We start from the raw sequence: 24,778 nt of genomic DNA, 5'->3' as shown, positions 1-24,778 counted from the left end.
TCGTAGTGTCGATACTAATCAAGACGAGAATTTATGATCCTCGTTGACGAGTCATGCCGCAGACGTGTCTCCCTGCGAACACAGTCAAACATAAATATAATAAAATATTTTTTATTGTGCAGTGACTAAATTACACATAAATTATTTTATATATGTTCTTTCTCTTTTTCTATTCCTTCTTCTTGCTCTACTTTTTCTTCTTCCTTTACTTTTTCTTCTTCCTCTACCTTTTCTTCTTCCTCTACTTCTACGAATTCGAAAGGTAGACGATCACCCCATTCGCTACTCCTTGCACAACGATATGTATTTCTAAAAATGCAAAACATTACATTAACGTCACTGAAATTCTTTTATAATACATTTTTTAAAACTTAGATAATACACACTTTCCATTTTTCCATGTGGTAAAAATTTGTTCTTCTAATTTTCCCGAAGATGTACACATACGGCATATAACATGTTTGGAACGTTTCAATACTTCTCTGACAATTCGAGGCCATTTACAATCATTTTCGGGACGGTTACCTAAAAAATTATACATTTTTAAAAAAGAAATATATACTGGGAAATTTATTTATTGTTCCTAGATTATTTTCATTACATATAACTGACATTACTATGTAATATCGTGCTAAAGTACCTTTTTTGAGTACCACATACGAGTAACGTTCACGTTTATACATCGAGGTTCCACCAATAGGTAATGTTGGATAAGTAATTTCAAAATTACAAGGAGTGTCATCCGTCGTATATCTAGGACACACTGTATCGTGAGGGCACTAAAATGTTAATATTATATGTTAAATTAATGTCTACCATAAGATGATGATTATATTAACACTTACAGGTGAAAATACATGAGCACCATGGGCTTTTTTAGAATTCAGTATAAATTCTCGTGCTTCGTTAACTAGCTATTTAAAATAAAGTGATTAGTTATAAATACATCATTTAAAATCAATTAATTAATCAATATATTAAATATCATTATTTAAAATACAATAAAAATCAATTTTTAAGAGTGTGTATAGCTTACTCTGAATCCAACATTCGTTCCTTGTTCTATAATAATCAAATATTGTTCTGTTTTACGCCATAATTTTGAAATTGTTTCAAGACGAGACATTTGATGTGGTAATTCCAATAAAGAGTAAGCACTCACTACAATATCGTAAGTTGGCTACGATAGAAACAACATCTTTAAACTCTGTTTTAGATACTTTAATACGATATAAGTTATATTCTTACAATTGGAGACGCAGGAAAAAATTGTCGATAGAAAATATGCATTGGTTTAACTTGTGGTATAGCTCTTTTCATAAGGTATTCAGATAATTCATGCATATCTTTAGAAATATCAACACAATAATACTCCTTAATAGAATTAACCCAGAATTTTGAGGCTGCCCTAGTGAAATTAGATTTATATTCCCCTAATATTTTTACTTCAATACCTTTAGAAGAAAGAAAAATAATTTTTATGTATATTATATCTTACCACATAACTGTTCCAGTACCCGAACCAAAATCAAATAATGTCTTCGGCGTGAAATTTTTATCGTTATTAACAATTTCGTTGAAAATTTTATACAAAACAGAATATTCAGGCATACTTCTATTAACTAAATATGATAAGCTTGTGTAGGTATCATAATGAATTGGCGCCCAATTATAAAGAATAGTTTTAAGAAGCCTTTTAGCTTCTGGGTTTTCAAATTTATCATCGTTATTTAAATCTTGCATTTCATGTTGGTTAAGTCTTGACTGAACTTCTTTCATTTTCAAACGAACATCTTTCTTTTCTGGTGGAGGCTGTCGATTATATAGATGCGCTGCTAATTTTTGACTGCTTGCACATATGCCTTGTAATGAAATGGTTCTATCTGTAAAAATATAAAATTAATACTTGAAATATTTAAACATAACAATCATGAAATCTCATATTAATGATATACAACATATTTTTTTAAGCTTGTTACCATATAGAATGTCTCGAACTGCATCTGCAAGCCAACTTGGTTGCTCTACTTGTCTAGGTTTTAATATACCTGGATGTTGTTTATGTTTAAGTCTATCATTTGAAATTAATTCATTCACAGCATCTATAACTTTCATTCTTTGTTTTGTTGAGAACTAATAAAACGAAAGCAATGTCTAAATTTGTGCTTTCATATATATTCTTAGTAATATAAAATGATAATTAATATAAAATAAAAAAATAAGGCATAAACTTATATTACTTAGTAATAGAAAATAATAAGCTATGATTATTCCTATAAGAACAATCTATTAATATAAATGTTCTTAATTACCCATCGCATTTGTTTATATCCCGAAAAAGCTAGTCTTGTTGACATGATGATAATCTTATTTCTTAATTTTGGTTTTTTATCAGTTAAAGAACTGTATATAAAATATTAACATTTATAATATAAGGACGTACTAACTTTAATGCCATTAATTAAAACAACAATATGAATGTTCAAAATTCGATGAGGCGTATAAAATATAATAATATTATTATAATATAATGCAGTATATGTGTATTCTATAACCTCAAAGAAATTCTGCGTAAAGGTATCTATCATATGCTTAACATGTTTTTTCTAAGATAATTTATGAATCTCCTTCATATACAATTAATCGTGATATATGTGTACTGGTACAGTCGGTGAAATTCGAACACTACAGTTGTCGAATTAATTAATTCATAAAAAAATGAAATTCACAGAGCACTTAAGTGCTCATATTACACCAGAATGGAGAAAACAATATATAAATTACGAGGTAAAAGAATTAGAAATATTTATTTTCGATCTAATGTCAACTTTACAAGTTTGTAGTTAATGATCAAACGTTTTAAGAAATGTATATTAAAATAAAAATACTATTTTATAGGAAATGAAAGCATTGCTCTATGCTGCGGTAGAACAAGCACCAGCTGCAGACATAACGGAATCCCACATATTAGAACGTTATTTTAGCAAATTTGACGAACAATTTTTTCACTATTGTGATAAGGAATTGGCAAAGATAAATACGTTTTATTCAGGTAAATTTTTCATCTTACAATAATTATTTAATTTACTTACAATATTAATTAAAAAGTATATTAATTATTTGCCTATTTCATTAGAAAAATTAGCAGAAGCAACACGTAGATTTGCAACCCTCAACAATGAATTAAGTGAAATTCTGTCAGTTTCTGAGCAGGTACAGGGAAGTCGTAAAATCCGTTACCGTAACAATATTCTGCACAAAAAGCCAGTCTCAGCACGAAAACTTCAAGAACTGAAATTAGCTTTTTCTGAATTTTATCTTTTTCTCATTTTACTTCAAAATTACCAGAATCTTAATTTTACTGGATTTAGAAAGATATTAAAAAAACACGATAAAGTGAGTAAAAACAATTAATGTATATAAAAGTTTGTATTTACAATAACTAATAGAAAATTGTTACGTTAGCTTTTAAATATAGATCTTGGAGCAAAATGGAGAGCGGAGCATGTAGATACAGCGTTATTTCACACGCACAAAGACATAGACAGACTTATTGCAGAAACAGAAGCATTGGTTACCAGAGATTTAGAACATGGAGACAGACAACGTGCTATGAAACGTTTAAGAGTCCCTCCACTTGGAGAACAGCTTTCTCCATGGATTACATTCAAAGTGGGACTTTTTTCAGGAGCCTTTGTGGTTCTTCTTATAGCAGTGGTACTTTCAGGTAGCTAAACACATGCAATGCACGTATAAAGAAGTTTTTAATATTTGTATCATTTGATAGGTGCACGTTATAGCGACAACAATAATTGGCGAGTTTTGTGTAGATTATATCGTGGACCACTTCTTATGATTCAGTTCCTTTTTCTCATGGGAATTAATGTATATGGATGGAGATCTTCTGGCGTAAATCACGTTTTAATATTTGAACTGGATCCCCGTAATCACTTATCGGAACAGGTTGTATACTTTGTAAATGTTATGTATGTAAGTCACTGACATGTATAATGTATTTTTAGCACATTATTGAAATGGCTAGTGTATTTGGATTGGTTTGGTCTCTATCAATTTTGGGATTTTTATACAGTGAAACGTTAGGAATACCACCATTTGTTCAGCCTGTAAGTCTTTGTAATATATAAAGTTATTAAAAGATATATGTAAGTTATGTTTCAGATGTTGTTGTATATATTACTGGTTTTGTTTTTGTTCAATCCAACAAAAACATTACGTTATGAAGCTAGATTTTGGGCACTCCGTGTCTTGGGTAGAATATTTTGCGCTCCATTTTTCTATGTCGGATTTGCTGACTTCTGGCTTGCCGATCAACTTAATTCGCTAAATACTGTTTTCTTAGATTTTCAATATTTCGTTTGCTTTTATGTGCAAAATTCTTCGTGGACCGACGTCACTGGTTCGTAATTAGATATTGTAAATTATAGCTTTGCAGCTCAACAGAAGTTAGTAATTACCTAATTGATGTATTTTTTGGTAGATGCAGAAACTTGTATAATGCGCGAATTATCAATGAGATTATTTGTAGCTTGTTTGCCAGCATGGTTTCGATTTGCACAGTGTCTACGACGATATAGAGATACAAAGGAAGCCTTTCCTCACCTTGTAAATGCTGGGAAATATGCTACTAGTTTCTTCGTTGTAGTATTTTCTTATTTATATTTAACTAATGCTAGTAAGTATCTTTAAGAATAGTTAACATAACGAAAGAATTATAATACGTCTAGAGTAATTACTACCTTGCAGAGTATTACGTGATGTCTACCGAAAATCCCTATTTTTATTTATGGATAATCGTAAGTATTATGAGTTCTTGTTTCACGTACACATGGGATATAAAATTAGATTGGGGATTGTTTGACAATAATGCAGGAGAAAATAAATTTTTAAGGGAAGAAATTGTTTATTCTTCTCCGGTAAGATTGATTGTTTATATAAATTAAGATAGTAATTTTATATCTATGCAGTAATATTTATATTATGTTGTAGTACTATTATTATTTTGCAATAATCGAAGATTTTATACTCCGTTTTGGTTGGGCATTTTCGTTGTCTCTCACCGAAATGGGATACGTACATGCAGATTTAATGGTTTCTATAATTGCGCCATTGGAAGTGTTCAGGTAAGTTAGAAGTAAGTTGATATCGTTAGCAACATAGGTATATTTTTAGAAATTGTGATTTTGGCTGTACATCCATGTATGATCTATTTCATACTGCACATCGTTATGTAGTCTCATTTTTAGACAAGCTTGATGACATTTTTCGTTTGCATGAAATTTAAAATTATTTTATATTTCAGTCACGCAAAATTTATAAAGCGATGTTGACTAAGTGAAACAACTAATAAATCATAATAAACAACAAAATAAAATTTTTGTTTATTTTTCATTTTTATCCTTGTTTTATTTATTCCATCGTGTATTTCATTAATCGCATTAATCTTTTCTTCCGTCTTCGTTAAATGTTTAAGTAATATTTTATTATTGTCGATTTATCATCAGTAACTACGTAAACGTTTTTATTTACCATAAGAAATATTATGTATCAATTCGCCTTACTAATCAGTTGATAGAAGGTACATATGGAATTATTTTCGTCTGGAAAACGAACACCTATACAATGTAGGCAAATTTCGAGCTGTCCGAGATATCTCCATAGGGCCTTACAGACGCAATGAACACGATGAACCGAAGGCTGCTATACATCTTATGGATCGTACGAACAGCGACGATGATGAAAGGACGGCGTTTCGTGATAATTGAAATTGTCATCTTGTAATTGCATCTTTTATTCTTGTATACTTTAATTTGTAAACATAATCATTTTCATGTATATATATATATATATATATGTATATATATATACAATGTATAGCCTCCATTTATCAATGAAATGAATTCTTTTTTCCTTATTTGTATATTGTATACTAACTTGCATGTTTCGCATGTTAAGTTAACCAATGGTTTAATTTATGCTTTCAAGCTCGTATTTATCCATCATTTTATTACATTCGAAATTGTCACGTATAAAGATTGATTACACGTACAATTTTGATTTCGAAGTAATTGCTGCTCCTTCCTAATAGGAGATTTGTATGGAATTTTTTCCGTTTGGAAAACGAACACCTGAATAATTGCGGCAAGTTCAGAGCTGTCAGAGACATATCTGTTGCACCGGTTGATTGCTCTGATCAAACTCAAATCTTGAGGATGATGGATGCAGCGGATGGGGTGATCAACCGGAAGAGAAAGGAAAACGTAGGGGATAAAAAGCCATCACGCACATTTTCTAGAGGTGAATCCCTAATTTGTGATCTTGATACATAAACGTACTCAAGTACAACAAGCGATTTACAAAAGTTGGATATTAATCGATTTCTCCCTGTAAATGTAAAGAAAATAATAGTTTTATTCGTATCGTTAAAGTACAGGTATACATGATTCTACGAATTAGACTATATGTGGTAAATGTACAAATCTCGCGAGTGTATTATCAAGTTGTTACACAACATCCATAGCTATGCTTGTATTCTTGCCACAATATCGTGTATGAATATTCCCGCGCAGTCTCGTTCACGAGAATCAATTTTTCGAGAGTTTCGAGATATTCGCTGAATATGTCAGAATCTTAAATTCAAAATGTGGCGGTAAATACATCACGCATAAACACGAATTTTTCTTAATCATACAAAATATCAATTACAAATTGTAATTAAAATAAAGTATTTTGATGTTTTTAGTAAGTTATTGGAATTCTTTCTCTTAATAAATAAGCTATTCTACCTCCTTCTTCGTAATTATCGTTTTTTTTTATCGTTTCAACGTTAATTTTCGTTTATTTTGATAGAAAATAATAATGTTATTTTCCTTCGAGTTAACCCGAGCATAATTCAAAATACTTCTATCGAGCTCGAAGAGCTGAGCTGAATAAAATGAAGTATTAAATGCCGACTGGTATCGTGTGTGATTTGAGTCAGATATACATAGACATAATGTTAATACCCGTTGAACAGTTGTTGCGATTAGCAGTGCATTGATGGTACAGTGATGAAAACGCTCACAAGGCATTGTGATGGAATTTCTTTTTTTATAGTGCTGAAGGTATTATTAATCGCATCACGTTACGAAAGAAAATATCGTTCGAACAACGAGGAAAGGATCAACGATTTACTTTTAAAGGATTGTATTTCATTTCTAGTACAATTGTTCGTAAGTATATATTCTTATACTTTAAGCGTCGTTTATTTCTCGTCGCAGATTTTAAAGTGTTTTACGAGTCGATATTATTGACTTTTTCGAATGCCTTTCGCATGTATCGAGACATAAGCGGATAAAGGTATTAAGTAATCTTACTTTTGTTATAGAAGATATAGATCATCGTTGTCATAACATATAGATCGTTTAAAAAAGCAATTGAAATACTCTAAAAGCTTTAAAAGAAGACAAGTTGACCGTTAGAAACAATATAAAACTTTCAATTAACACGTATATCGATGCATTGGCAATTCGAAAATGTCATCGTACTTACAATTTCTTCAAATATTCGATTAGATCGGAATTTTAAGAGCATCGCGCCATATCCGATACATAGGTTCATGGTGGCTACCGTGGTAAATGTTATTTCCAGATATAGGTAGTATTTGCAATAGGACCGAGCTCGAGGGTAAAACTACAGACGCGGGGCATCGAACACGGAAACAAGTCTGCAGAAGGGCAAGTGTCGGTTTCATCGACGACGATATCGTGGTGGAAAGGGTAATAGCGGTATTGATTGCAGCGGAACTTGACCGCGCAAACTCTCTGTCTGCCCTCAATGAAATGACGTGCTTACATATGGAACCACGACGGACGGAACGACGATAAAAACCTGTGGATACCACACCTGGCTGACACCTGCCAGTTGAAACGGTGATGATGACATCGACCCTCTGCACCTGCACATGGCTACTGCTACCCTGCTGCGTTCTCGTCACCCTCTCCACCGGTGAACTGAATTTTTATCGAGGTGAGCATATCGTCCGTTCGCCCGAAAACACTGCTCTTTTCGAGGGTAATGACACCACGGTGTAGCATTGCTCTCGATTCAAGGTTCACGATCTTTCGCTTCTTTTTATTACGTTTTCGCTATTGTCTTGCCATAGGTTCGTTGAATTCGTGATAACGTTCGAACATGATTCGAAGAGATGATACCTTGCAAGATAGCACGAATGTCATCGTCACGACGCAATCGATAGTTTTCGCGTTGCTTTTTCTTTCAATTTTCTGCCACACTAGTCCCATTTCTTGTCAATGTTTCATCTGTTTTTCACGAAACGAAGCGAAAGTTTTAAATTTCAAGTTTTATAAGGAATGTTTGGGTTCGTTCAAAGTTTGCATATGTTTTCGTGTGGACGACCTCAACGTTAAACAGTTGTTGCACGTTCCTCTTTAATTTGGATTTAATTTTTCTTTCGGAACACGGTTCCATCGAATAATCTACCCGTTCATCGTCGAATATATGATTTCTTTAGAAAGAAGAAATCTAGTTAGACGATATACGTGTACTTGGGCGTACGTACGTATGTACGACAAAGAGGATTTGTCTTGTAGACGACTATACGGTCCGCGTGCCATAGTTTCCAACGGAATAGAAATATGTTTATCAAAGTTGCGGCAATGCACGCGTCGCGTCGTGCGTTAAACGACGTGGCTGTTAACCGCAGAAACTTCCTGTACAAGTTCCTACGATATCATTAGGAAGTAAACCGATAACTGTGAGTGTTGTATAGTTTGTTGAAACGTCGTTTCGCTTGAGTTTATTACATTTAATAAGTAATAAAAATAGCTGCGAAATCAGACACCGAGGCCTACTAACTAAGACGCAACAAGTTGCACGTAGGAAAATGAATTTCTACACGATTGGATAGAAACAATAACGTGATCATTTTTCCAGATGGAATCGCTTTTAGGCAATTGATGAAGTACCTCGAGGGGCAGAGAACGCATTTTCTCTCACTGTTGGCGAATCAAGCTCACAAGAAGCATCATTTGGGCTTGGATCGTCAAAAGGAGAGGGATATTCTGGAAGCGTTGATCAACAAAGGCAGCTTGGCGGATATTCAAAGAAAGGAGAAAGCAAAAGGATGGAACTATCGGCAAACGCGATACAACGAGCCGATCAACGAGTTGCCGCGAGAAAGGGAGCATTATTTTTCGTTATACGAGCTAAACCCGCTCGAAAGTCCTTTGGAGTATCCAAACTTTAAGTTGCCTTATCTTCCCCGTGAAACGGATGGCGAAGATACGAATTTTCAAGACGATGACTACGGATACGATCGGAATCCACTATCGAAACATTTGCCTTTCGACGAGACCAACTTGGACAGGGGAATGAAGGAGGAACCGTTGGAATTTCACGGAAGGTACAGTAGTGGATCGATTAACGAGTACGGGAAAAATGATATACAGATACAAAAGCTGGAAGCGACCACTCCGGATTTTACTTTCGACTCGAATTTACACGATAGACAACCGTTCGCTGTAAAGCCCAATGATCCCAGATATTATCAGGATGCTCCTTTTTTCTTAGGTACGTCGAACTTAATAAATATACATATTTTACTAATTTCTTTTCATACGCGTACAATATTTTGCAAATTTTCCTATTTCTCTCTGTTATCCGCCATATCCCTTGTGATTAACAGATAACAAAGATAACTCGGATTTTGAGCAATCGATGAAAAATAACACGAAGTGGGAACGAGAGAATACAGCGATTGGAAAAGGACACACGATGCAACAGGAGAAGGCGAGAGACATGGAGTCGAAATTTAAGGATACGTCGGTGATCGTGATACCGGAGTTGGAACGACGTATGGAGTACAACCCGATGTTCGTACCTGTAAACCAGGATTTGAATAACGATATATATTTTATTGGTAAGTCAATGGATTCTCTTTATCGCTTGGAATTATGTGAAATGCCAAATTTGCCCCGTTTCCTTCTAGCTGTCGTTGCTGGCTGCAGCGCAGCGGCGATGTTTGCTCTCGTATTAATCGCTTTGACATGGTGCAGGTAATATAATAAACAATATTTCACGTTAATAAACGATCGTACAACCGATTTCTAAAGGTGTACTTAACGTTATCGTTTGATTTTTAACAGGTTAAAACGGGGTGCTAAAGCGGCTGCTGATATAGAATATCCAGCTTACGGTGTAACTGGTCCAAACAAAGAGATATCACCATCTGGAGATCAAAGACTCGCGCAGTCTGCCCAGATGTATCACTTCCAACATCAGAAACAACAAATCATCGCTATGGAAAAGTAAGTCATTTAAATAACGCATTTGAAGCAACAACTATCCTTGTTTCATGTCTTCGATTTATTGCGATGTTTAAAAGAAAATGGGTATAGGAAATGCTCAGTGAGAATTTTTGTCCAACCTTTGCAAGTGTCAAAGCGGTTTTTAAAAGTTTTATTCTAATTAGAGAGTATTGTTTGGATAATGATTTGTGTAGTCGTGTTTCTGCAACCAGAGACCCAGGCTCTGTATCCGAAGCAGAGAGCGAGGAGGAAAACGAGGAAGGAGACTACACCGTTTACGAATGCCCAGGACTGGCTTCTGTAAGTTACATTTATACTTAGTTAGATCGCCAGAATCGTATAACGATGTTACATCGCCAATGTGTTTTTGTTAAGACTGGTGAAATGGAAGTAAAGAATCCGTTATTCCACGACGATCCAACACCGGCGACACCGGCAAAAACTAACAAAGAAGAGGACCATATATAGTTTGACTAAATTCCGAATATATTTGATTTTAATATTTTTTCTGGTGCTTAGCTCACTGTTAACGTACCATATCGGAAACATTTATCTATATATCGAATGTACGCAACTTTAATATTTGTACGACGCGGGAAGTCGAGATAGAAAATTAAGCAAAAGATCTGACACGAGACCATTTTTGCGTTTTGTGAAAGAGTTTACCACGTGAAACGATGAACATTCTACCGTCGTTAAAACCTATCGTGTTTATTTGAAAACACATATTTTTTAACTCCATGATGTACTATAGTTTGTACTTTCATAGCAAGTACGGTTAGCCATATGATTGACATTATTTTTCTACTCACCGTTAGACTTGCAACATAGAGTACGGATTGGAGATTATAACTACGTATAACGTTTAATATCACTTTATACCTGATTATAATTTTTCAATATAGTAATAACGTTTATCGCATGTTTTCACCAACTCTTCCTTTCTCTACGTATCGATAACTATTGTTCGTCCACCGAAGAAATTTATTATTCCTCTATGATTTGAAAGTGTCTAGTAATAACTTAAAAGTAGATAAACGTTCTAAATCAGAATTTCGGTTTAGGCTTATGGAATTATCGTGGCTGTTAATGGTACATTTTGGATTCAGTTGTTCGTTGACGTTCGTAAAAATATATACATATATACATATATACATACATATAATGTGTAACCACATTAAATTTGATATTTTCTCAAGGCAAAAAAAATATTTAATGTCACAATAATCGAAAGAATTTCGTGTATCGTAGTACACAGAAAGTTTATTTTACGTGTAATTCGTGACTCGACGTATAAAAGTACGTAACACTTTGTGTTAACATAGTTGTACCAACGTTTAGCACATTTCGTGCGCGCGCGTATAAAGTAACGACGAAAATGATAGAACAAGTTGCATTTTGCATGTGCTGTTGCTTTTGGCATTACTCCTGTGATTTATATCACCTAAATGAAAATTCTGTACATATATTATATATTTGTTACGAAGAAGCTGTTCCTTTAATATTGGCTACTATACAACGCTCTATATATATACATATATAATTTATTGGCTTGAAGCAGTGATAATACGTATTTTATTTTTCTATGATACCTATAATACTGTTAATCTTAAAACAGTTTTAAGATAAAAGAGCCTATTATCGTACCCAACACAAGATATAGAAACGACTATTTATTTTGGCAAATTTTAAGCACTACGTGTAATTAGCGCCGACTATGTAATTTTACTCAGAGTTACTATTTACATCCCCGTTACATGTATATGTATCATATAATAGAACGAAAGACGAAACATCTCCTACAGATTCGTCCCTTTAATGACATTCGATCGTAGATCGAAAATTAAAACACAACAGCATGAATTTATTGTTAGCCTTTCAATGCCTTTACAGCACTGCATCGTCGACTATATAAATTCGTTAAATTTTATAGAAAGGACACTATGAAAGGACAATCTGTGTACAAATAGACTATTATATAGTGATTTGTAGCGTGATTGTACGTATTGTGAGCTGTAGCATAGAAATGCAATGAAAACATTGCGATTCATGTTCGCGATATGTTTCGTATATTATATCGTTATCATTATTATTTTTGTCCTTCCATTAATTAAAAAGGTGGTGTAAAATACAAATAACAAATGATGTATTATTATTTTACTAAATAAATTGTTTATTTTATAAGGAATTGCCAATTCTTTCTTCGATGCGCAGAACAAATAAAAATAATGATTTACGCAATATATCAAATTACGAAGAGTAAAGAATTGTTTCAGAGAATAGGATAAAGTAGCGGATAGATCGTTATCAAACGATGATCGAATGTTTAGAAAAATATGTACATTTATTCATAGGTTTATGTACAAGTTTCACAAGTGTCGCAAAAATAAGTCGCGCAGAAAATATGATACGAATATTTGTACGTAGTAGATTTTTATGCTATCTCGAAACTTGAGACTTGAATCTTTGCGGTATAATAAATACTATAAGCGACATAGGCTAATACGTTCGGCTAATTAATAGCTATCTTTATATTATAAAACATCGTTACCTTTTACGTCATATAAAGCTCCATTTCGTTTCTACAAATATGAATATTATAATTTTCTATCACTTATGTAAAGAAATTATTGGAATTAGTCGAGTAGAAGTAGTTTATTTTACGCGAAAACGATACAAAAGAATTATTCGTTGTACTTTTCGTATTTTATGAGAAACAATTTGCCAACTCGTGATCTGAAATTTTCTTTCTATTTTTCAGGAAAACATTCTCTTACCTTTGAGGTAAGATAGAAATCGACGTAAAAGATACGCGCCGTTCGCAGTGATTATGTACAAATCTTGCGATCGATGCATATTTTAGATTTTAGACATTAAGAAAACATTCACGATGTTAAGTCTGAACTCGCAACGTAATTGTCCTAAAACGTCGCAGTTACGTACATACATACATGCATATACATGCACATGTGTGTATACATATATGTACTTACTCACAAGTACTTGAGACGCAGAAGTCGTAAAGTGTAAAGCGTACACGTAGTTTCACAACGATAGATCACTTCTCATCTTGATGATAAGATGCATTAAATGCTCCAGTTTCTTGGCTCATTTGAATGGTTTCTTCGGTAGTTTCGCCTTCGTCTACGTACTTGTAAAATTTCGCCATTACAGCGAAAATAATTATATCGATGAACATTAATCCCGCGAACAAAAGGAATTCATAAGCCTAAATAACAAGAACAAAGAAAATATTATGTTGGATATTGGAAAGAATTTTAGTAGGTATCGAGGTTAAGGTAATGTAACTTTTCGAGAAGTTTAATGTTGTGGACGTTGAATAATGCATGATTCGTAGTGACCGTAACGCAAAAGCGATTGGGTAATCACGACTGTCGCCGATCTGGCCTTGAATCGTTTAAAAAAACTCTAGTATCGAGTACATGTACGTTTGTTTTTACCAAGGGCTGATGCATAGGCGCATTTAAACATAAAATTATGTCAACTCGTACTTACCTGACGATCGAAAATCGAGATTTCCGCCACAATGACTACAATGAGATTGCCAAAAGCTACTGTCAACAGCCAAGAAGCCTGTAAAAGGGACTTCATACTGGCAGGGGCTTGCGTGAATGCAAACTCTAAGCCAGTCACCGAGAACATGACTTCGCCCATCGTGAGAATAACATATTGAGGAATCAACCACAATATATGCATGGAATTTGGTTCGGTTACAGTTACAACGTTAGCCATCGGTTTTTCTCCAATAACAGATCCGACCACCGTGTAAACTCCACCAAGTTTGAGACGTACGTCTTTCTTTACTAATGTACCGTTCAAATGAATATCGTATGTGTCAGGTTTGAGTTCAGCTAGCCTGGTTTCCTGAAGCGAAGTACCATTTATCTTGAATTCAAAGACTGTTGCGTCGCCCTTCATAAATTTCAGAGAGACAGGGTCCCACGATGAATTTACGTAGACGAGCCCGCGTATCAAAGGTTCGCCAGAGGTCGATTTATCCACCGAATCCGTGTAACTATAAAGTTCATTTCTCTGCGTTACAACGTAAGAAGTCGCATTGCCTTCGGGTAACACGATCGTTCCTAAAAATACACACGATCGTTAAATATCGTTAAATAAATCATACGAAAGAACTTTAATATACCAGCTGTTTCATTGAATTTCGTGATATCGGCTCTATTGCATTTTGAAAAATCTGCCCTATACCGCCATACTGCTTCGCCACTCGCTTCGATATACTTGTCTTCCCACATATCCATACTTTCGAGGACAAAAGATAATTCAGGATTATGCGTCGTTATAGTTACGGGACAATCCAGAGTATTGAAAAGGCGCAATTGTGCGAAATTTTTCGAAGGCAAAACCGGATACGTTTTCTGCAAGTAAAACGAAAGTAAAAAGAGAACGTTCAACGTGAATTAAGATATTCCTAGTAAAATTATTTGAACGTAACTAGAGATACTATCGTATTTTGTATGCCGTAATGGGGCATTGTACGTCGTGTTGCTTATTTTTAATTTAACCACGTACCTCGAGCTGAAATTCAACCATGGCCGCTACTACGAACGACAAAGAAGCTAAGAAACCGCCGATAGACAAGATTCTCAGCGGAGTTCGTAAGCCGATCTTCCTCATAAGAGGATAGAGACAAGTCTCGAACAAAGGTATAAAGGCGAGCACCAAAAAAGGATTGAACACTTGCATCTGATCTGGTTGAAGCAGGAAGTTTCCGATTTCGCCGGTCATTCGGGTTGCTTGAAACGTCCATCGAGAGCCTTGCTGATCGAAAAGTGCCCAAAATATCGGTATCGGGATAAACAGTTTCATCACCTGCAGGGCTGCTTTAATATCGTCTATCAGTGATTTCTCGTACTTGTCATCCGCATACTCGAGCCAATTCTCCCTTTTCTCATTCTTTGACGTAAACTTTTTGTAGACAGCGTACTGAAATTTCAAACACGAATCTCACGTATTCGAAAATCTGAATTATGCCTGAATTAGTCGGTTTTAAATAGAAACATGGTTGAACTTACAGAAACGCACTTAGAAACATTCAAAACGACGTTGCCCGTCGGCTTGGTTATTCTGTACAAAGGTTTCCCAAGGAGGAATATCACTGAAACAGAAGATTCGGGATGATCGAACAGTTTCGTCGTTTTAGGATCGTTCACATTTTCGTATACGACTGTTCTCGGAACTTACCGACGGATAACGTCATAAGAACGGCTGGCACAAAAAATGCCAGAGAATAACAGGTATTTTCGCCGAAACACGTGACCTCGCTACGAAGCACGGGCGTGAGGAAGCTCGAGATCAGAGATCCGAAGTTGATAGAAAAGTAAAACAGGGAGAAGAATGTGGACAAGTATCGCTCCTGTAGCGGTAGTATGAATTGATCGCCGCCGAATGCAGCCACGCAAGGTTTTATACCGCCTGTGCCAAGGGCTATAAGAAGTAGGCCAAGCAATGAAAATTCTCTGCAAAGTTACACGTTTGACAAACCTAATTAGACCTCGATCGATGTTTGATATAGTACTTCATTGACTCTACTACTTATTTAAAACAGAGAAAACGTTGAACATTAAGATAACACAGATGATAATCTACGAGACAAAGACAACGATTCAATCGGTTGATCCGTTTGGAACAATTAACGATAGAGATTAAGACATTAAAACATTAAAACGAAATATTAATCTTACCTAGGAGGTATATGTAATGGGGGCGCAGCGCTTAAAGATAGCAGAAGTTGGCCTAGAGCATAAATGATACTCAAGTATAAGATGGTGTGAAATTTTCCCATTAAGGAATCCGCCAGCATCGCTCCGAATATAGGGAAAAAGTATACGAACATCGTGAACACATGATATATGACGGTAGATGTGTTATCGTCGTAGTTTAATTGATTCCTTAGATAAAGCGTCAGTACAGCTAAATAAAAGAATTGTTTAATATTACACGATATTCACGAACTAACGTATAAGATCGTATAAATACTTTTTCAACTAAAACAATTAATACGTAAATTAAGCGCCAACAGGAAAAAATACCAAAAACTTTATCGCTATTGCATTTCTACATACTACGCATTCCATAGAAAGAGAATCTCTCGCAGAATTCATTGGACACGATAAAAAATATCGACTTGGGATACGTCAGCTTCTGCAAAATTACAAAAAAATTTTATTATAAAATCTGATTTGTGCGAATCGAGTTGAAAGAACCGGATGCGAAACGAACGCTAGTAGCACGTTTCGCGTGACTCGATTAATTTCGTTATCATCACTGCTGATTGAAAGGAATTATTCCTTGTTGTAAATACAATAGATTGTGTCGTAAAATGCGAAGGCCACGCACGATTCGCAGAATTATATACAGCGATTTACGCTATCGGTACTATTTGGCTTAAACGCTGGCATTCAATGACCAGTTTCACCAGTAACGGATACATCGTTTTGTTACATATGAGTTCCGTACCAACGTATAATCGAGTATGTAAAATGTAAATTCTTATTAAAAAATATATTAAATTAAAAATATGCTAAAGAAAGCTACAAAACGAACGTCTTTTTTTACTTATTGAAAAGTTTATTGCTTTACTGGATCTAACCGAGTTTTAACAGGACAATTGGAAGTGATAAGAAGTTAACTACTTTTTTAATGAATTGCGACTTCAAATTAGACGCGATGAACGACTCGCACTTAGATTAGATTTGTCGTTATCCTTTTACAAGGAAAAAGAAAAACTAACTTAATCAATTGGCGAAAAAAACAATACGTTCGATAATGAAAATAAATGTTACGTTAACAACAATGACTTAGCCAGTTTAATTTTCATTAATCGCGCTAGTTTACGCACTACATAAGATAAAGAAAATTCTTGAAGATTTGTGTCATTACGATAACATTGATAAGAGGACCGCGAATTCTGAATTGCGAAAATACGTATTCCATATACTGTAGTCACGCCAGTAGTATCGCTTACTTGTACTCATTGTTGAATAACCGATAACATCTGTTACTATCTTTATTATTCGTAACATATTATGCATCGAAAACTATGTGGCTGATAAAAATGTTATAGCAAACTATATAAATCTTTCTACGTTGTTTCGTTATATTAACGATTTTCTATGTACTAATGAAAAGTATTAATGAAAGGAGCAAGTTTCTTTTTCACAAGGTTACAAAAGGTTACATATGGTTTAATACTAGTGCGAAAAATATCGCGGAGAGTGATCCAAGTAAAACTGCAATTTATTCAGCGGTCGATATGTTGCTTCATCGTCAAATTTCTATCAATTCCAGTCAACTCGTTAAAACTATATCAACTATATCTTCTATATATAAATCCTCGTAATCTTGTCGAAATAAAATAAGCAATATTCACGTAAAATTTCTACCTTCGCTTTCTCCTCCTTTTCAGTAGTCATCGTGATGGTCGAGTTAATGATCTACGTTAACTACGTGAATTCTGCTAAAATTTGAACCAGACACTCGAGTAAGTTTTACGCTCAAATAGCATATTGAGACACGTTACATGACAGCCGAAGAATTCTGGAAAGCAGTATCGATTGAAAACACCTTTCCATTCGCGAGGGACACGAATCACAGTGTGTAGATCACCAGTGAACCGTGATACCTAGATCGATATTTCTCAGCACGATCAACGTACGACGCGGTTGGTAGTTGAAGCTGCACTGTTGATTTTGTCGCGTATCTACAATATGTAGGCACTACGATTAAGTCCGACGATGGCATTGACGAACATTGTTAGGTAGTGGTATACTCGCCGTCTCGCATACTTGGAACAATGTGAAAGTCTTCTCTTGATGCGCGGTTAACATCTTACGCTACACCTTAACGGTATCGCGTACAAATAACATTTCCAACGATACACTGCAATGGTACATTTATTTTCGCAAACTTGTTAGAACAGTGACAGGAAACGTCGTAACAGGAATAACAGCAAGCACGACGTACGCAATTTTTTATTACCATCGAGCATTAAACGGCCACGTTGTGAACTAATTATATATAAAACATTGATTTATTAAAACATTTATCCACTACTACGCATCGGTAAGATATCATTAATTGGGTAGATTAAATGCTTAATCTTCTTTATCGTATCGTAAAGTAAAAGAAGTTTTTCGTGTAATACGTCAAACTAAGGAACGCGCAACAACAGCAGTATTAGCGCAAAAACGGCGTAAGACAATTTTTTCCAACGTCTGATTTTCATTCTTCGAGATAAACGATAAATAAAAAGTGATCTATACGTTTAAACGTAAATTTAATTATCAAGATTACTAATCAGCGATATCTCGACCGAGAAACAATTATACACTTTTGCTACTTTAGGCGATAACAACGAGTTTCTTAGGAATTTAAGTAAGAAAAATACTTAAATTAACGAATTTTGACGGACGGAAGGCAAACGTTTCGATACAAAAGAAAAGTGAAATCTGATCTCGATTTCTGTTTAAGATACCATGACATTATTTCACTAAACTGGTCCATTTTGCAGAGGCGTGTCTTACGATATTGGACAAGTTTATCTCGCGATGCGTTTACTTTAAAGTCACAATCCCCGTCATTGACCGACATTATGCCAAGTTCTTTTCTTCGAATAAAGTACTGGTAAGTAACGGTTAAACGTAATGTTTTGCCACAAAGGAATTTTAATTCTCTGTGATATCCCTCCCTATATGTATAAAGTTCAATTAACTCGGTGAAAGTATTCGCAGTTGGGCAAGTGTACATAATTTACGCGCAGATTATTCTTAGTCCTTGCCGATTTTATTACTTAAGTGATTTTTCGTATTGCCGGTGAAACAGAACACGAAGCACGGTTTCCGAAGAACGGGTTTATCGCTTAAGGAAATTCCCACTTAAACTTGCGTTTCCGTTTTTCAATGTTACGCAAGGGTGATCACTGGTACTCCACGCGAGTGAAAGCGTAATAATAACAATCGATCGACACAATGTACGTCGTCGGAATTTGAATATAACCTGCTGGTTAATTAAGACGAATCGTATAATCTATCGTTAGGACCATTGAGCAATCGAACATCCTAATTTACCGCGACCCGATTTTATCTTCTACTGTATAACAAACGAATTGTACAAAAGTAATTACGTATTAACTTTGAATTATAGATAATTGTGGTCTACTAAATACTAACGATTTATCATGGGTATAAATCAGTGATTCGTAACGATATTCAATTATATCGTTAATTCATCACTATACTATATCAAATAGGAAGATGATACTTTTATCGTTTCTCGATGTCGATAAGCAACAACATTCGATATTTACCTTTTGATTTTCCTCCGTGTTACTCTCATTGTCCGGATAATCTGAAAACCATAAATGGTGGAAAAAAATAAAGTTGATAACACTCGTACGACACAATTACACGTTTCTTCTACTACCCATCCCGATTTCAGCGTACCACCATTCACGTGCGTTTCTAGCTGTATCCATTTATTTTTCCCAGCAAAAATTATCCTTTTACTGGTATTTCTTTTTCCATTTCATCTACTCTCTTTCAATTTCAATAATCTGATAGCGTAATTCCCTCTACAGTTACTCGTTTTATAACACGTCGTCCTTCGCGTGTAGAAGTGAAGTTTCTACCACTGCGGACGACACTTCTTGAAAATCGCATTTTTTAATACGACGATGCAACAACTTTATACGTAAATAATGTTGACACTTTGACGCACATTGAATTTAATTAAACAAGCAGAAAGGATCGAAGGATCGCCTTCAGAGAGAATCGATCATCCACTTGTTAACATTTTGCGTTACGACGATTTAACGAGATTTAAATACTGCTTATTGTTAGCATATCGCGAACAACGCCAATGAAATATAATCTGTTATACCAATCTGTTATATTAATATTTAAGGGCCGCTGTAGTAATTTATCGTTCTCGAATTGGGTCACGCTTTAATCAAACATTCAACCAAATCAAAAGTAAAACGATTTGACCTAGTTGTCCTGTCAAATATCGCATTACGGCTTGTCAATTGTTTCATAATTTTGAGGAAAATATAACTACATATGTAACATGTTTAATTCAAGGTGGAAAAATTTAATTCATAATCAAATTCATGATCGAATTTTATCATCATATTTTCTACATATTCATACAATATAATTAAACAACACTCGAGTCAGTTTTTAATTAGTCCGCGTACTTGAGCTATCGAAGTTTAAATTGCTTCGATATGTATAAGTTGGATATATTTTTTTACTACTTACTCGATGGGTGCAGAAACGTTTAGACGTTAAAATTAAACTGCTGTCATTCCAAAAATTAAATTAGATTAAAATAAATCTAGGACATTTTTGTAATTTGCGCCCTTAAGAGTGATCTCTTTTCTTTTTTTTTTTTTTTTTTTTTTCGGAAAAAAGATTCAAGCTAATTGTATTTAGCAATTTATGGAATAATATCGAAGATAAACAAACAGATTTTCAAAATGTGAACCAAATACCTTGTATCTCCTTGATAGAGCGTTTCCTCTCGCCCATGTCTGCTTCGCGATTTCTTAAAGTTCTTAAAGCGAACCTGTTCCTACGCTCTTAACTGCAATACTGATCCGCTTTTCCAATTCTGTTATCTCTTTGCGACTATCTGGCCTTATCAATCAAAATATACACGCTAATGATTAATTCTGGAAGCATTTATCATGTTCGATAGAATCGAAATTTTTTAAGATACAAATGTGCTTTATAAATTTCACAAATTAGATTCTTCGTGTCTAGAAAAAAGACGCGATAAAGTATGGATAGTAATGAATATGATACAACGTATAAAAGATTTATTTCCTGTTTAATCAAAATATTTAATAACGTATAAGTAGATTGCTGATTCATTGAGATAATTTGGAATCTCATTGTAGATAATAAGAAATATCGTAGGATTAAAGCGCGCGACTGAAAAATGACCACTTCAAAGCTGTAATATATTATATCTATAATCATTATATATCATTATGTATTAACCTACACTTGCGAGGATTTTGTACGTTAATTGTACGTTATCAGGAATATTTTATTTGCAGATAAGCGTAAATTACCTTCTGATAGAAATCTTTCAAAAAATAATGGGGATGTGTTCAACTTATGAAGCGCGATGCAATGTACCTAAATAAAATCCGAGAACATAATCAATTATAATTTGAGATTTTTCATTTTTTATTTTAATTACAATTATAATGTCTTGTTATGTCATGTTGTATAACAAAATTCATTATGTGAAATAAGTTAATGTTTGTTCGATTTTATAAGACTTAATAAATTCATAATCTTGCATTACTTGTTGTTTCTTACGATTAATTTAATCATTCAAACTGTGAAACCTCGAAATTTGCCGCATTGAAAAAGCGAGTTTGCTTCTGTGACCGAATGAAAGGTTCGATCCAGCTCTATGGTGATTTATAATAATGATTAATCGTATATCGTGAAATCATCAAATTTCAGGCAAATAAAACCATAATATGCATTGATACTGTGATACATTTACATTAATTGCAAGCGACTATTGTCATGTTGCGCGATGCTTGTGGAAAGTAACGGTATACTTCTGAAGCTTTCACATCGTACGCCATCGAATTTCTGATTCTGGATTCTGGATCCACAGTTTTACAGGAGAGGCTCGTCGCTACATACAAAGACGAGTTACTGTACTTAGTTCACATTATGGGGTTCGATGTGAACCGCTTTCAGGGCGAAGTTGACGAGGAACTTGTTTGTCCGATATGCTCTGGTGTTCTGGAGGATCCTGTCCAGGTATTATTTCTGTTTCGTTCGTTTACGATAGAATGCTTCCAATAAGCAAACTTTTGCGTTTACGGAAAACTAACCTAACATTTCTGTCGTCTTTCTTTCATCTTTTTCATAATTATTCTCCTCTCCATTGTTTAGTACGACCATCTGATGATTGTTTTCACACACCGTATTATTTACAACGATCGAGTTAATGGAAAGTATTCCTTAAAGTTTGATATTTTATAATATCAGTCATTTGTATTTTTTGTAATTTTCGTTCTGTCAAAGTGTTTATAACTGTTATCAGTTTCGGATCGTTTCCGTTTTTCTTTTAACGAATAAGATTAACATATATAATGATATTTTGTAAATTTTTGTAAGTGTTTAGTACATTATTTAGTATTCATTATATATTTTTATATATAGTACTAAGTCTTACGAAGTGTGTAGTTTGGCTTAAAGACTGGTAGGTGAGCAATATGTTGCAGGCACCTGTATGTGAACATGCCTTTTGTCGTACATGCATTAATGAATGGATAAATAGACAGCCCACCTGTCCATTGGATCGTACACCAATTACATCTGCTCAGCTTAGAGCAGTTCCAAGAATTCTTCGGAATCTGTTGGCCCGCCTTTGTATTAGTTGTGATAACATTATGTACGGATGTCAAGTAATAGTTAAGCTCGATAGTTTAGTGTCACACTTGGAGCAATGTGAATATAATCCCAAGAGACCGATGCTTTGTGAACAAGGATGTAGTCTTATTATTCCTAAAAATGAGCTAAAAGATCATAATTGTGTGAGAGAACTCAGAAATATTATACATTCGCAACAACAAAAGCTTGCCGATATGAAACGTGAATTAGGTGAACAACAACTTCAAATAAATGAACACAAGAGGGAAATACATCTTTTAAAAGACTTTATGAGAGCATTGAGAGTTTCAAATCCAGCAATGCGCGCTATCGCTGACCAAATGGAAAGAGACGAAGTTGTAAGATGGTCTGCTACCCTTCCTAGAGCAAGAGTAACAAGATGGGGAGGAATGATTTCCACCCCGGATGAACTGTTGCAGGTACTGTAATCCATAAATTAGTGTTAATCAATCAATTCTGGTAAACGAATAAATGAACGTAATTTTGTAGACGATGATAAAGAGAACTTTATCGGAATATAATTGCCCGCCTCATGTGATCGACGAATTAATGGAAAATTGTCACGAAAGGAAATGGCCTCCAGGCTTAAACTCCCTTGAGACCAGACAGAATTCCAGAAGGCAATATGACAATTATGTTTGTAAAAGAGTCCCTGGTAAACAAGCAGTGTTAGTTCTTTATTGTGATAATACTCATATGCCGGAAGACATGATGGTTGAACCTGGACTAGTGATGATTTTTGCACATGGCATAGAATAAAATCTCATACCAATGTACTGTGCATGCCCAGATAATTTGATGTTCATCTATTCTGTTGTTTGTTATATTCACTGTGACTAACTTTCAAGGTGCATGGAATATCTTCGTACTTATGTGCAAATATTGGGATATTTGCATAATTCATCTTGCAATTACTGCAGGATATCTTTCAAAATGTACTGAAAAGAACAAACGACATGCCTTTTGTGATAAACAATTGTACAGACGCAATTGCCACATACAAAAATCTAATTGAATGTCTGGATCATTACACTGTGATATAATATTTCATTGAGAATGTTCCTGAAATTGCATGATAAATAGTAAATCATTTTTAGTTATTCTAAGTAATCTCATGTACATTTCTATAAAATCGATTCTTTGTTTAACATCTGATAAACCAACTATTTGTCAACTATTTCAGGGAATTTTTTACATATATAGAAGTCTTTAAGTGTTTTATGATAATGCTTTAGACAAGTAAGAAACAAAAAGTATAGAAATTATCGATATGGTAATTGCTACTATTAAGATTTAAATGTGTTCTAAAAGATTAATATCAAATGTCAGAATGAAGAATAATTTCTTCTCTTCTCTCAACATTATTTATATGATTTTAATAAAACATCTAAAAGTGCGTACGATGAAATAAACATGCTATACAACGATCGCTTAAATAAATTATTATACTCTAAGCGAACACGGTCGTATACATATATCGTTTACAACTTACAAGATAAGAATGCTATTTTCACAGAATAATTCACAGATAATAGTTTAAACTAACGGTATACGATACTTAACAGTTTCGAATTTCCTCAGTATTGTTCTCTTTTGAAATTGATTTTGTAATAACCAGTGTATGAAGAGCATTCGATCCCTTAGCTATTTTTAAATAAATACATAATAAAATTTTAGCTTCTTGTCTTTGCACAAATATTTACAAAATAAGATAGTTATCTGCCATCAAATGTAAGACCTTTGTATAACTCGGCTTCTCATCTCGATGCGTTTATCTTCGATACAGCAAGAAATACTGCATATTTTACTTTGGACGTTTAACGTGTCAATCATGAGTTATGTTTTACATATAAATTCTTTTTACCCTCTATTTTACCCTCTATACATAACACATTTTCCAATAGCCTAAAAAACTTACGATTTTAATATATTGAGTAATACAAGTGATTAGCATATCCTTTAATAATTTTGTAATAAAACTTTCGATTT

General features: G+C 34.2%; 5 protein-coding genes across 15 annotated transcripts; 3 read left to right on the top strand and 2 right to left on the bottom strand.

The window, feature by feature from the left end:
- Nucleotides 1-95: 95 nt before the first annotated feature.
- Nucleotides 96-2,461, bottom strand: LOC126864707 (methyltransferase-like protein 17, mitochondrial). Its single transcript, XM_050616338.1, has 9 exons — nucleotides 2,313-2,461; nucleotides 1,980-2,133; nucleotides 1,499-1,883; nucleotides 1,249-1,408; nucleotides 1,037-1,180; nucleotides 846-914; nucleotides 641-779; nucleotides 387-525; nucleotides 96-309 (listed from the first exon to the last, which is right to left on the bottom strand). The coding sequence occupies exons 1-9, from the start codon at nucleotides 2,355-2,357 to the stop codon at nucleotides 147-149; spliced, it is 1,398 nt and encodes a 465-aa protein (XP_050472295.1). The 5' UTR covers nucleotides 2,358-2,461; the 3' UTR covers nucleotides 96-146.
- A 207-nt stretch (nucleotides 2,462-2,668) lies between these two features.
- LOC126863831 (xenotropic and polytropic retrovirus receptor 1-like) lies at nucleotides 2,669-6,767 on the top strand. Of its 3 annotated transcripts, XR_007688997.1 has the most exons (12): nucleotides 2,669-2,787; nucleotides 2,899-3,052; nucleotides 3,137-3,396; nucleotides 3,466-3,727; nucleotides 3,788-3,963; nucleotides 4,023-4,124; nucleotides 4,180-4,417; nucleotides 4,499-4,693; nucleotides 4,765-4,934; nucleotides 5,008-5,141; nucleotides 5,587-5,795; nucleotides 6,107-6,254. XR_007688997.1 is itself a non-coding variant. In XM_050614465.1 (11 exons), exons 1-11 carry the CDS (start codon nucleotides 2,719-2,721, stop codon nucleotides 6,345-6,347), a joined length of 2,001 nt encoding a protein of 666 aa, XP_050470422.1. In that variant the 5' UTR covers nucleotides 2,669-2,718; the 3' UTR covers nucleotides 6,348-6,767. The 3 variants fall into 3 exon arrangements, 1 of the variants encoding a protein (XP_050470422.1); XR_007688993.1 differs by having other exon boundaries at nucleotides 5,008-5,795; XM_050614465.1 differs by lacking the exon at nucleotides 5,587-5,795 and having other exon boundaries at nucleotides 6,107-6,767.
- Nucleotides 6,768-7,205: 438 nt separating this feature from the next.
- Nucleotides 7,206-12,513, top strand: LOC126864754 (uncharacterized). 2 transcript variants are annotated; one of them, XM_050616563.1, is made up of 7 exons: nucleotides 7,206-8,025; nucleotides 8,953-9,588; nucleotides 9,704-9,937; nucleotides 10,007-10,073; nucleotides 10,164-10,325; nucleotides 10,538-10,625; nucleotides 10,701-12,513. In XM_050616563.1, the coding sequence occupies exons 1-7, from the start codon at nucleotides 7,932-7,934 to the stop codon at nucleotides 10,791-10,793; spliced, it is 1,374 nt and encodes a 457-aa protein (XP_050472520.1). In that variant the 5' UTR covers nucleotides 7,206-7,931; the 3' UTR covers nucleotides 10,794-12,513. The 2 variants fall into 2 exon arrangements, with proteins under 2 accessions (XP_050472520.1, XP_050472430.1); XM_050616473.1 differs by having other exon boundaries at nucleotides 10,520-10,625.
- A 135-nt stretch (nucleotides 12,514-12,648) lies between these two features.
- On the bottom strand, nucleotides 12,649-18,066 carry LOC126863586 (peptide transporter family 1). Of its 5 annotated transcripts, XR_007688934.1 has the most exons (10): nucleotides 17,750-18,066; nucleotides 16,430-16,508; nucleotides 16,049-16,277; nucleotides 15,549-15,823; nucleotides 15,380-15,462; nucleotides 14,877-15,290; nucleotides 14,491-14,722; nucleotides 13,842-14,428; nucleotides 13,319-13,554; nucleotides 12,649-13,246 (listed from the first exon to the last, which is right to left on the bottom strand). XR_007688934.1 is itself a non-coding variant. In XM_050613899.1 (9 exons), exons 1-9 carry the CDS (start codon nucleotides 17,777-17,779, stop codon nucleotides 13,384-13,386), a joined length of 2,100 nt encoding a protein of 699 aa, XP_050469856.1. In that variant the 5' UTR covers nucleotides 17,780-18,066; the 3' UTR covers nucleotides 12,649-13,383. The 5 variants fall into 5 exon arrangements, 4 of the variants coding, with proteins under 4 accessions (XP_050469856.1, XP_050470070.1, XP_050469995.1 ...); XM_050613899.1 differs by having other exon boundaries at nucleotides 12,649-13,554; XM_050614113.1 differs by having other exon boundaries at nucleotides 12,649-13,554; nucleotides 17,887-18,066.
- A 3,685-nt stretch (nucleotides 18,067-21,751) lies between these two features.
- On the top strand, nucleotides 21,752-24,465 carry LOC126865772 (E3 ubiquitin-protein ligase NRDP1). Of its 4 annotated transcripts, XM_050618755.1 has the most exons (4): nucleotides 21,752-22,153; nucleotides 22,603-23,208; nucleotides 23,279-23,562; nucleotides 23,638-24,465. In XM_050618755.1, the coding sequence occupies exons 1-3, from the start codon at nucleotides 22,064-22,066 to the stop codon at nucleotides 23,546-23,548; spliced, it is 966 nt and encodes a 321-aa protein (XP_050474712.1). In that variant the 5' UTR covers nucleotides 21,752-22,063; the 3' UTR covers nucleotides 23,549-23,562; nucleotides 23,638-24,465. The 4 variants fall into 4 exon arrangements, with proteins under 4 accessions (XP_050474712.1, XP_050474649.1, XP_050474798.1 ...); XM_050618692.1 differs by having other exon boundaries at nucleotides 21,756-22,153; nucleotides 23,279-24,465; XM_050618841.1 differs by having other exon boundaries at nucleotides 21,758-22,153; nucleotides 22,621-23,208; nucleotides 23,279-24,465.
- Nucleotides 24,466-24,778: the final 313 nt, after the last annotated feature.

Source organism: Bombus huntii, chromosome 1, assembly GCF_024542735.1.
Source record: "Bombus huntii isolate Logan2020A chromosome 1, iyBomHunt1.1, whole genome shotgun sequence".
Classification (NCBI taxonomy): Eukaryota; Metazoa; Arthropoda; class Insecta; order Hymenoptera; family Apidae; genus Bombus; species Bombus huntii.
This window is presented reverse-complemented; position numbering and strand designations above follow the sequence as displayed.

Excerpts from the sequence above, each read along its gene's own strand:
- LOC126864707 (XM_050616338.1), bottom strand. The coding sequence starts at position 2,357 with ATGTCAACAAGACTAGCTTTTTCGGGATATAAACAAATGCGATGG. Across the intron at positions 915-1,036 it reads GAACGAATGTTGGATTCAGA|CTAGTTAACGAAGCACGAGA; the intron begins GTAAGCTATACA and ends TATTTTAAATAG. Across the intron at positions 780-845 it reads GTGCTCATGTATTTTCACCT|TGCCCTCACGATACAGTGTG; the intron begins GTAAGTGTTAAT and ends TTAACATTTTAG.
- LOC126863831 (XM_050614465.1), top strand. The coding sequence starts at position 2,719 with ATGAAATTCACAGAGCACTTAAGTGCTCATATTACACCAGAATGGAGA. Across the intron at positions 3,964-4,022 it reads GTAATCACTTATCGGAACAG|CACATTATTGAAATGGCTAG; the intron begins GTTGTATACTTT and ends ATGTATTTTTAG. Across the intron at positions 4,125-4,179 it reads TACCACCATTTGTTCAGCCT|ATGTTGTTGTATATATTACT; the intron begins GTAAGTCTTTGT and ends GTTATGTTTCAG.
- LOC126864754 (XM_050616473.1), top strand. The coding sequence starts at position 7,932 with ATGATGACATCGACCCTCTGCACCTGCACATGGCTACTGCTACCCTGC. Across the intron at positions 9,589-9,703 it reads GGATGCTCCTTTTTTCTTAG|ATAACAAAGATAACTCGGAT; the intron begins GTACGTCGAACT and ends TGTGATTAACAG. Across the intron at positions 10,326-10,519 it reads CAAATCATCGCTATGGAAAA|TCGTGTTTCTGCAACCAGAG; the intron begins GTAAGTCATTTA and ends TGATTTGTGTAG.
- LOC126863586 (XM_050613899.1), bottom strand. The coding sequence starts at position 17,779 with ATGACTACTGAAAAGGAGGAGAAAGCGAAG. Across the intron at positions 16,278-16,429 it reads CTCTTTCTATGGAATGCGTA|CTGTACTGACGCTTTATCTA; the intron begins GTATGTAGAAAT and ends TCTTTTATTTAG. Across the intron at positions 14,429-14,490 it reads GAAATTCAATGAAACAGCTG|GAACGATCGTGTTACCCGAA; the intron begins GTATATTAAAGT and ends GTGTATTTTTAG.
- LOC126865772 (XM_050618755.1), top strand. The coding sequence starts at position 22,064 with ATGGGGTTCGATGTGAACCGCTTTCAGGGCGAAGTTGACGAGGAACTT. Across the intron at positions 22,154-22,602 it reads TTCTGGAGGATCCTGTCCAG|GTGAGCAATATGTTGCAGGC; the intron begins GTATTATTTCTG and ends AAAGACTGGTAG. Across the intron at positions 23,209-23,278 it reads CCCCGGATGAACTGTTGCAG|ACGATGATAAAGAGAACTTT; the intron begins GTACTGTAATCC and ends GTAATTTTGTAG.